Raw genomic sequence first — 11,434 nt, forward strand, 5'->3', positions numbered from 1 at the left:
ACAATACTGGAGGTATTACACTCCCTGACTTTAGCTTGTACTACGGGGCAACAATAATCAAAACAGCATGGTATTGGCAGAAAAATAGATACATAGACCAACGGAATAGAATTGAGAACCCAGAAATAAAACCACATAAATATGGACAGATAATTTTTGACAAAGATGCCAAAAACATACAATGGAGAAAAGACAGCCTCTTCAATAAATGGTGCTTGCAGAATTGGAAAGCCACGTGCAAAAGAATGAAACTGGACTGCTATCTGTCACCATGTACCAAAATTAATTCAAAATGGATCAAAGACTTAAGCATAAGATCTGAAACAATAAACTGCATAGAAGAAAACATAGGTACTAAACTTATGGACTTTGGGTTCAAAGAGCATTTCATGAATTTGACTCCAAAGGCAAGGGAAGTAAAAGCTAAAATAAATGAATGGGACTGTATCAAACTTAAAAGCTTCTGCACAACAAAAGAAACCATCGACAAAATAAAGAGGTAACCAACTGAATGGGAAAAGATTTTTGCAAACAGTGCCTCTGATAAAGGGCTAATATCCAAAATATACAAGGAACTCATGCAACTCAACAACAAAAAAACAAACAACCCAATTGGAAAATGGGCAGAGGACCTGAAGAGACATTTCTCCAAAGGGACATACAAATGGCAAATAGACATATGAAAAAATGCTCAACATCACTAATCATCAGAGAAATCCAAATAAAAACCACAATGAGATATCACCTCACCCCAGTTAGAATGGCTATCATCAAAAGACAAATAGTAGCAAGTGTTGGAGAGTCTGTGGAGAAAAAGGAACTCTCCTACACTGTTGGTGGGAATGCAGACTGGCGCAGCCTCTATGGAAGGCAGTGTGCAGGTTCCTCAAAAAATTACGAATAGAATTACCGTACGACCTAGCAATCCCTATCCTGGGTACCTACCAAAAAAATCTGAAAACACTTATCCATAAAGACACGTGTGCTCCAATCTTTATTGCAGCTTTATTTGTGGTGGCCAAGACATGGAGACAACCAAAATGTCCTTCGATAGATGAATGGATAAAGAAGTTGTGGTATATATACACAATGGAATACTATTCGGTGGTAAGAAAAGATGAAATAGGACCATTTGTGACAACATGGATGGATCTTGAGATTATAATGCTAAGTGAAATAAGTCAGACAGAAAAAGCAGAGAACCATAGAATTTCACTGATATGTGGTGTATGAACCAAAAACAACAAAAGAACAAGACAAACAAATGAGAAACAAAAACTCACAGACACAGACAATAGTTTAGTGGTTACAAGAGGGTAAGGAGGGTGGGGGTTGGTAGATGATGGTAAAGGGGATCAAATATACGGTGATGGAAGGAGAACTGACTCTGGGTGGTCAACACACAATGTGATTTATAGATGATGTAATACAGAATTGTACACCTGAAATCTTTGTAACTTTACTAACAATTGTCACCCCAATAAACTTTCATTAAAAAAAAAAAAAAAAGCATCAACAACAGCTTGATCAAGTAGGAGAAAGAATCAGTGATCTCAAATACAGGTCATTTGAAAATATCCAGTCAGAGGAGAAAAAAGTAAAAAGATATTCTAAAAGGAGTGAAGAAAGCCTGTGTAAATTACAGGACACCATCAAATAAAATAATATTCACATTATGGGAGTCCCAGAAGGAGAAGAGAGAAACAAAGGGTAGGAAAAGTCATTTAAAGAAATCAAAGCTTAAAACTTTCTGAACCTGGGGATGGATATGGACATTTAGGTAGATGTAACTCATAGGTCCTGACACAATTTCAACCCCCAAAATACTTCACTTATACACATTATAATAAAACTGTCAAAAATCAAAGACAAAGAATTTTGAAAGCAGCAAGAGAAGTATGACTCATCACATATCAGGGAACCCCCCATAGGGCTAGAAGCAGATTTCTCTGCAAAACCTTCACAGGCCAGGAGAGTGGGATGATGTATTCAAAGTGCTGAAAAAAAAAGTCAACCAAGAATACTTTATTTAGCAAAGCTTTAGAAATGAAAGAGATAAAGACTTTCCCAGATAAAAGCTGAGGGAGTTCATCACCACTAGACTTGACTTACAAGGATTGCTAAAGTGAGTTCTTCAAGCTGAAATAGAAGGATGCTAATTAGTAACTGGAAAACATGTGAAAGTATAAATCACACTGGTGAAGGTAAGTATACAGTCAAATTCAGAATACCATATACTGTAATGGTGGTATGTAAATAACTCTAGTAGAAAGGTTAAAAGACAAAAGTATTAAAAATAATTTTATAGTTACAATAAAGTGTTAATGGGTATACAATATAAAAGATGGAAATTTGACATCAAAAACATAAAATATGGGTGATGGAGTGAAAGAGTAGAGTTTTTGTATGTGATTGAAATTAAGTTGATATCAGCTTACAGTAGACAGTTATAACTTTGAGATGTTTTATGTAAGATTCATGGTTGACACAAAGCAAAAACCTATAGTAGATACACAAAAGATAAAGAGAAAGAATCAAAGCATACCACTATAGAAAATCATCAAATCATACAGACAGGCAGCGAGAGAGGAAGGAAAAAAGGAACTATAAAATAGCGAGAAAAAACAATTAACAAGTCCTTATCTATCAATAATTACTTTAAATGTAAATGGATTAAACTCTTCAATCACAAGACTAGAGTGATTGAATGGATAAAAACCCAGACAACAAAAAAACAAAAAACAAGACTTGATTATATGTTGTCTACAAGAGACTCACTTCAGTTTTAAGGACACATATACCCGAAAGGGATGGAGAAAATATTTAATGCAAATGAAAAGCAAAAGAGAGCAGGAGTAGCTATAATTATATCAGACAATGGAACTTGAGCTGGTAACCAGGGCTTGGGAGCAGGAGGAGTGACAATTGACACAAAAGGAAAGGAAAGAGAAAAGGAGGACAGGGAAGCCGGGGCTGGCAACCTTCACAAAGCAGCAGCAGGGTGGAGGTAGAAATCACTGCACCAGGAATGGGTGATTCTAAGTTCCAGTCCTGGTTCTGTTTCCAAGTGCTGTGTGAGCACGGACTTTGATGTTGGGATGAGAAGAGAAAAAGGAGTAGCTGAGATTTGCAACCTGGGTGACTCAGTATGGTGAAGGCCCAAATAAGAGAAGTCAGGAGAGGGAACTGACTTGGGCTGAGGATTAAGCTTACCCTCTTCTTGGGTTTCATCTGGAGAACAAAGTCCTCTCCCCTTGTAACTTTTTGGACCACCCTGACCTCAAGGACCTTCTGAGTCCACCAAGATTATAATCTGGACAAGGACCATGTCACACATGGCATCTTGTTGGGTAACACTCACTGCCTGGCCTGCACAGGTCTCAGTTTACCCATCTGCCAATTCAGAGGGGTTGTAATCTCATCACTTAAATGTTCCTGCAAGATTATTCCTAGGCCTACTGACCCCACAACTCAATCCTGGCTCCTCCTTCTTTTTTCTGTAGTTTCCCTCTGCCCAGGTTCCCATGCAGCTACAGGCTCACCTGGGTGAGACCCAACTGGCTGGTTTGCAGTTACATCTGGGGCCCTTGGGCCAACACAGTAAGCCTCACTTTCCACCTGTGTCCAGATGTGTGAGGCAGGTGTTTCTAATTCTTTCTCTCTAAGTCCTGGAGGAGCCTCAGGAACTCAGGGTCACAGAATTTCAGCACCATGGTGGAGGTGAACCCCATGGGGGCCTACTGCTTGGGTGCAATTGGGGAGTAGAGGAATGGAGGATATTGGGCTGTGAGAAGCAGATGAGGAGGTTGGGTGCCAGAGGGGAGGGGCAGGAACCAGGGGACTTAAACAGGGGTTCTTCAACCAAGAAGAACCAAGAAACCAAGAGACCCTGTCTTAACTAGACAGGTCAGGAGAGACCAGTGAACCCATTGCAGCCCTCCCCAACCTCTCCAGAGGCTCATCAGAGAAGAATGCCCTTGACACTACTGGGCACAATGTCCTGATGTGGGGACCAGGAAATGTGTGTCTCTGTCCTGATTCTGTCTCTACCTTCCCACGTAAGTCATGACTCCTCTCTGAGCCTCAGCTCTCCCACGTGGGGCTAAGAGCCTCTGTGACCCTGGCTGCTGATACTAATAACATCAGCAATGGCAGCAATAACAGCACAGAGCTCCTATTTATTGAGCACTCTCTAGGAATTAGAATCTGTGCTAAATGTCTAACATGGGTGATCCCTTTAACCCTCATATTGTCCAGGAGACAGGATGTTACTCTCCCATTTACAGATGGAAAGATAGAGGCAGAGAGCAGTGAAGCGACTTGCCCAATGAGGTAGTGCCAGGATTGGGACCTGCTTCTCTCTGACTCGCATCTATGCTTATAGCACAAGGTCAGGCAAGTGCCTGCTTGGGAGCTGGGCATGAAACCCATACTCTTCCTGCTGGTGCCTTCTGATTGTCAGTCTCCAGTCTCTGGCCCTCTAGGCACTCCCTCCCAGGCAATGTGAGGACCACATGGGGTGCTGAGAATGCACTTAGCTGGAAATGAGGTCCAGCAAGGCCACCCCTTCCCCAGAAAGCCTCTTAGCTCCAGCCTAGTATGGGCCTGGATCTTGGAGTCACTGCCCAGAGAAAGGTCTATTGGGGGGTAGTCAGTATGTGTACTGGGCAGCGGGAGATGGACAGCAAGCAGAGGGCGATTTATCTACTCACTTAACTCAGAGACCATCAGGCTCCTGGTCTGAACACGCGGCTCACTCATGTCCATCTGCTCCCAGATGTGGAATGTCAAGTCGCGGGTCTGCTCCTCCCCGTGTTGAGCCACCATGCGTGAGGACACCTCCATGCCACTTGCCTTCTCTGGCTGAGCTGAGGTCCCACCGGGAGAAGGCTCACAGAGTTCCCTCTCAGGCAGCCGCAGCTGGAACTCCTTCAGCTCCTCCAAGTTCTGGGGCAGCCACGGTTGGACTGCACCGGCCATCTCTTCTCCACTGACTATGTCTGCTCCACTGGCCATGTCTGCCCCAGATGGGGGGTTCTTGGGGATGTTCACTGGGGAAGGGGTAAGTGGTGGGTGGTGAGGGGTATCAGGAAGGCAGAGACTATCGGTCTTCCTCTGCCCAATGCAAGAGTCCCACTAGGGTCATTTCTCTTTGCTTGGTAAACTCCTATTCAGGATTCAGAACTCACTTTTGTGAAACCCAGGGCATCTGCCAGTAGATGGTGTTGGGAGAAAGGAGGGAAGGGGATGGGTAGGAAAAGGCATGGGAAGCAGGAGCCCAGAGGAGGCTGGGAAACACTGGAAGAAGTCAGGTTACTAGGGTGCTGGGTTGGGGCCAGGGGTCAGTCAGGAGTGTGAAGGGGCAGGAATGAGAGGATGGGAAGATGGAATGTTCAGAATACTCACTGTTCTGAGCTCCTTAGTCTTTCCTCTCCTGGGACTTGGACACCTGCAAACAAGCCTTGAGCTGCGATCCTGACAGGAGATCGGGTGGTGGGAGAGGTAGAGAAAAGGGTGGTCTTTCAGAACCCAGGGATGAGCTTAGAGCTGTCCCTTCCCAGGTCTCTTGATACTCTGGGACAGAAACAGGAAGAAGAGTCTCACCTAGCCAGAGCGGGAACAAAGGACAGCCAGAGGAAATCACATGGGTGCGTGGCCAGAGGAGGGAGTGGCCAGGACATTAAAAAAAAATGGCCTGTAAGCGCACTGGAGGACATTCCACAGTCACACTTGCCAGGAGTAGAAAGTGCTGTCCTAAGAGGTGTGATGATCAGAGTGATCTGAAACTTCCATAAAGGGTCCTGAGACCAAGTATGGTGGGAGGTATGGCCTGAAGGAGGGGTGTGAGATTTTTTATTTCCTCCTCACCCCAATTAATTCTGGCACCAATTCTCTGGACAACAGCTGGGTGTCCTACAACTCAATTCAACTGTGACACTAACTACTCAGAGACAGCCCAAGGACCCTTGGGTTTAAAGGCTCAGTCCCACAAGACTGCTCCCCACCTCAGATCCCAGGTTGCCCACCTTTCTGTTCAAGTTGGTAACAAATTCAGAACTCCCCACGCCCCACCTCTCGGATTTGGTAATTTGCTAGAATGACTCACAGGACTCAAGAAAACACTGGTTGATTAGAAAGGATAGACCTCAGGAACAGCCCGATGGAAGAAGTGCATAGTGCAAGGTTTGGAGGATTTTATGGAGATTTCATTACATAGGCAGGGTTGATTTGTTCTTCCTGGACATGGTGCTTCAGTCTTTCTGGTGACCAGCCTCCATTCAGAAGTTATCTAGAGGCCCCCAGCCCCAGTCTTCTCACTAGCACACAAAACACTCTCTTGTCACTCCAGAGATCCCAAGGGTTTTAGGAACTTGAGACAAAGACCAAAGATTTATATTTTTGTGACATCACAAGAGGTCTCCTAGAACTCTGGGTAACTTTGGAGACTGTGAAGGCTTGGACATCAAGGCCAAGGAGAGAGGGGCTGATTGAGCAGAACAGTAGCAGAGAAATGTACTCCTCCAGTGTCTGTCTTTACCCATGTCCCCAGCCAAGCAAAACCCTTAGGGGCCCAGTCACCTGTCCCTGTTTTTCTTGACCTATGGATATGATCACGTTCGCTTTAGTGCCCCTAAGCTATTAGCACAGAGTATGGAAATCCTTGACTTATCCTTTAATTTTGGGCACATCCAGAGGGCCAGCAGAATGGGGTGTGGAGGCCCAGAGAAGCAAGAGGTCTTGCTCAGATGACATAGCAGCTCAGCAGCTAAGCTGGCACCAGGAACCAGATCTCTGAATACCCGGGCCAACAAGTTTTCCTCTTCTAACACATTCCATTTAATTCTAGGTCAGCAAAGTTTGGAGGAAAGGATATGGGACTTGGAGTCAGAAGGTCTAGCTCTGCCTTTAGCAGTTTTGTGATCGTGGACAAGTCGCTTAGCTTGCTGGGCCTCAGTGTCTATGTCTGTAAAATGGGGGTAATAATGCCTACCTCCTAGGGTATGAAACCAAATAATGTACATGAATGCAGTAAGCACAGGTGCTGGAGCGCTTAGTAGATGCTTAATACAAGCTGACCTATCCTTTTTCTTATTTCGCCTCCTAAAACCCTACTCATTTTTTAAGGTCCAACCCAAATGTCACCTCTTTCATGAAGCCTTTCCTGCTTTCCATTCCATGGTTCATTAAGCATATCTCAGATACCTTGCAGTTCAGCTGTCTGTACCTGGAGGCTGAATAGTGCAATGGAGAGAATAGGGGTTTTGGATCTGACAGGTTTGTGTTCTGAGGCTGTCTTTGCCACCAGCCGACTGTGACCTTGGGCCCTTGGATGAACCAATGTATCTTGTCTGTAAAGTAAGGGAATACAGCCAAGCCTCAAATTACTGTGACAGGTAAATGAATAAATAGGAACATGCTTAGCACAGGATCTGGAACGTAGCAGAGGGTCGAGAAACATCATGGGTTCCTTGAAGGCAGGTAACTGAGTCTTACCTTTTTGGATCCAGAAAAGTAGCTCAGTGCTTTGCATGGCATTGGTGTTCAGATAATATATGTAATGAAGAAGTAATTTAAAATATTACTTTTATTTAATTTTAATTTCCAAGTAACACGTGAATTCAATTTCATCATGAAAACTGTCAGCAATACAGACATGGCTTCATGGAGCTTACCACTGTTCTTAGTACGTTCTATGTCCTTCCAGACACACACAACGCATCTATATAAAACATGTAACTTTGTTGTAACACACCATATGTTTTATTATAAAGCATGCTTCATTTTTTTTATTATTATGTAATACTGGATGCATACAAAAGAACCCTGCAGTGAATGTCTTTGCATGTGCCTTTTGGGATAATGCTGATGTCTTTTGGGATAGCGACCGAGAAGCAGAATCCAGAGGTTATGCACCTTTTACATTTTAGTAAAAACCATCTGATAATGGGAAAAAAATAAATGGAATAAGCATTGCTAAGAGCGTCAGTTAAAATAGTCAGGAGGCTATTAAAGAAGTAGGACCTACGCACACCTTGTGCCTCAGTTGTCAGAGGGGCTAAACCTGTTGTTCAACTCAGCTCAAGGTCAAGCCATAAACATCCTGGAACAACCGCCATATAGACTTTACTTCCTTCCTTGTCATGTTCACCTGCTTTGTTTGCATATTGGAACTAACCAATTCCTATTCACCTAGGAGTAATCTTTCATTTGCATGAAAGAAGTACACTCATTGTGGTTTTTTGCCTTTATTTAAACTCTGACATTTTTTTGTTCTTTCTAGAGCACATTTTGGGATGCTATCTGAATCTGCATCTCTCTTGGATTCAAATCCTTTATGACCCCAAATAAACTTTTAATTGTTTTACAGCCTCAATTCTTTATGGTTAACAAAACAAACCGCTCTATTCATCTTTGGAGCTAAGGGAGCACCACTCCCTCACATGCTTGGCTACACAGAGGTGGCAGGCAGCACCATTTCCCTGTGGCAATCTCCCACATGGGGGAAGGAGCCTTTCTCTGTTGTTTGAACCTGGATTTCCCTGATCACAAGGGAGTAAGACCTGAAAATAGGATTTGATTGTGGATGGTGCGCTAGATGCCCCAGAGCCCCAGGCTTTGCTCTCAGACTTCTCTTCTCCAGCTGTACTCATGCCCCCACTGGCCTCATTCAGGCTCAGGACCATAATTGTTCCCATGGATGGATTCTTAACCAGCCCAGATCATTCCTCTGAATCCCAGAGCCTTTATCTAGCAACCGCTCAACCTTTGCACTTGGGTGTATCACAGTCCTCTCCAACCGAACACCCCTAATTGGAGCTCCTGATTTCACCCAGTCCTGCCTCCCCTCCAGCCCTCCCTGCCCACAGGCTCTTCATGTCAGTGAGTGACAGCTTGAGCCCAAAGCATTGGGGTCCTCTTTGACTTTTCTCTTTTTCTCAAACCTCACATCCGATCTGTCATCAAGTCCTGCCAATGCTATCTTTTAAATGGATCCGGAACCTGATTCTCACTGCACCCACTGATACCACCGTGACGCAGCCCGCCATCCTCTCCTACCCAGATCACTGCAACTGCCTCCTAACGGTTACCCCTGACCCTGACACTGCCCTCGAGTGTCTACTCTCAGTCCAACAGCCAGAATTACCCTTTTAAAACAAACCAGGTCAGGTCACTTCTCTGCTCAAAACCTTCCAATACTTCCCATTTCATTCTGAGTAAAAGCCAAAGGCCTCCCAATGGCTCACGAGGCCCTTGATATTTTTCCGTTCTCCATCCTCCCTGTGCTCCACCCCTTACATCCCCTTTCTGTTACTTGAATTTACCAAGAATACTCTCACCTCAGGGCCTTTGCACTGGCTTTTCCATCCTCTTGGAATGATTGTCTCCAGATAGCCAGAAGGCTTGTTACCTTGCCTCCTGTAAAGCTGCCCTGCATCTCAACACTTCCTAGGCCCCTTACCCAGTTTTATTTTTCTGCCCAGCACTTTTCTGCCCACCCCCTTATTCATTTGTTTACTTTCTGTCACCGTCACCTGCCAATAGAATATTAGCTCCCTGAATACAGGGTCTTCTTATTTTGTTTACTGTTGTACTCCCTGTGCCTAAAACAGTGTCCTGGCTCACAATGTCAGCTAATAAAGGTTGCATACATTGAATGCCTTTTGAGCTATTTCCTTTTTATCCGTCTGGCCACGAGATGGCAGTGAAGTACTTTCTGTGCCTTTAAACAGCTTCATAAGTTTGGTCAACAGAGGACCTTCAGAGGTCTGAGTTTTTGAAGTTGTCTGTTTCTGGTGCTTTGGGTCTTTGCTCTCTTCCTGATACTTCAGGGCCTTTTAGGAGCACATTAAAATCCCACTTTTATTCAAATAATGCTAATTTTTATTAAAAATTAATGCATGTAGGTAATCGATATGTCCCATAACCCTCCAGAATAAATGGATACTTTCTTTTTATATTCAAATTATTACAACTTGAATCCAAACCTGGATATCTTCTGGAAATTGGCCTCCTTAAAATTTCCCTCCTTCCAACTATGTGTCAGAGTGTCCTGGTGTTGCCTCATGGGCATTTTCAGCCAGCCCTCAGCTTCCTCCCTGACCTCCTCCTCTTACTACTTTGCTATTGCTTCCACGGTCTTAGACACCATCTCTGTTCTCCTCAGATGCTGGGCCCAGTGTCTTCTCTGATTCAACAAATCTGGGGCACTGCATTTTTTCTGTGCCCTCTTGAAATTTGGAAAAGTTTTCCCCAATTCTTCACAGCATAGCTGAGACCACAATAGGAAGATATGACTTGGAGTATGACTCTGAAGGATCAGGGATAAAGGAAAGTAGAAATAGCAAATTGTCACTCACAGGGACTTCTGCCAACATTGTTCTCAAGCCTGCAGGTCAGGGCCATCCCAGGTCAGGTGTCCCTGTAACTTCGGCTGGTCTCCATCTAACACAGACAGATCATTTCCCAGCTCCAAGATTCTCCAGCCACCTCCAAACCTTGGAGGCCGGGTCAGTCTGGCTTCAGACCCCCAGAAAGAGAATAAGCTCATCACCACATACACTCCTAACACAGGGCCTAGTATTAACCTCCTTCCAGATAATTGATGCAAAAACATCTATTCCTTTTTGGTGTGTGGTTGGTCCTGTGAGCTCAACAAGGCAATCCAGTGGTTTGACAATTCACTTCCCCAAAGTCTGTGTATCTCAGGTTTAGATAAAGCTGTGCACTGACCACTAATAATTGAAATCCTTTTCTTAAAGATTTTTAGCAAAATATAGTTAACGTACAATATTATATTACTTTCAGGTATACACCATAGTTATTCAGTATTTATATACCTAAGAAGTGATCACCATGGTAAGTCCAGCAACCATCTGACACTTTACCATGCTATCACGGTATTATTGACTATATCCCCTATGCTGTATATTATTATATCCCCATGACTTATTTTATACCTGGAAATTTGAATCTCTTATTTCCCTTCACCTTCTCCCCACCCCTTTTAAAAATTTTCTGCTGTGACCAAAATTGAAGTTCTCCATAGGATATATCAGTCACTCAATAGTGCTATGTTTTCCTGAGGAGATATAAGATTTATCAATGAATGGTGATATGGGAAAGTAAATAAATATCTCCCAAGTTAAAAAGAATAAAAATTTTCCATTGCAGTTGACATTAAATATTATTTTATATACATTTCAAATGTACAGTATAGTGATTAGATGTTTATGTAATTTAAGAAGTAATCCCACTTACTAGTCTAGTACCCACCTGGCTCTATATGTAGTTATTACCATATTATTGACAATATTCCCTATGCTTTACATCACTTTACATCCCCATGACTACTGTGTAGCAACCAATTTGTACTTCTTAATCCCTTCCTCTTTTTCATTCAACCTCCAACCACACCCATCTGGCAACCATCAAA

General features: G+C 43.5%; 1 protein-coding gene across 10 annotated transcripts in view; it reads right to left on the reverse strand.

Moving 5' to 3' along the window:
- Positions 1-5,562, reverse strand: part of NLRP1 (NLR family pyrin domain containing 1) — a 46,138-nt gene extending 40,576 nt beyond the window's left edge. For 9 of the 10 annotated variants that reach the window (XR_004421362.1, XR_004421361.1, XR_004421360.1 and 6 more), the window contains exons 1-2: positions 5,407-5,562; positions 4,713-5,051 (exon numbers count right to left, since the gene is read on the reverse strand). Coding sequence is in view for 6 of the 10 variants with exons in the window: in XM_033090954.1 (XP_032946845.1) it covers positions 4,713-5,051; position 5,407 (340 nt within the window). In the remaining 4 variants the exon portion in view is untranslated. The remainder of the gene's footprint in view (positions 1-4,712; positions 5,052-5,406) is intronic. The other variant, XM_033090958.1, reaches the window with a different exon arrangement.
- Positions 5,563-11,434: the final 5,872 nt, after the last annotated feature.

Source organism: Rhinolophus ferrumequinum, chromosome 21, assembly GCF_004115265.2.
Source record: "Rhinolophus ferrumequinum isolate MPI-CBG mRhiFer1 chromosome 21, mRhiFer1_v1.p, whole genome shotgun sequence".
NCBI lineage: Eukaryota > Metazoa > Chordata > Mammalia > Chiroptera > Rhinolophidae > Rhinolophus > Rhinolophus ferrumequinum.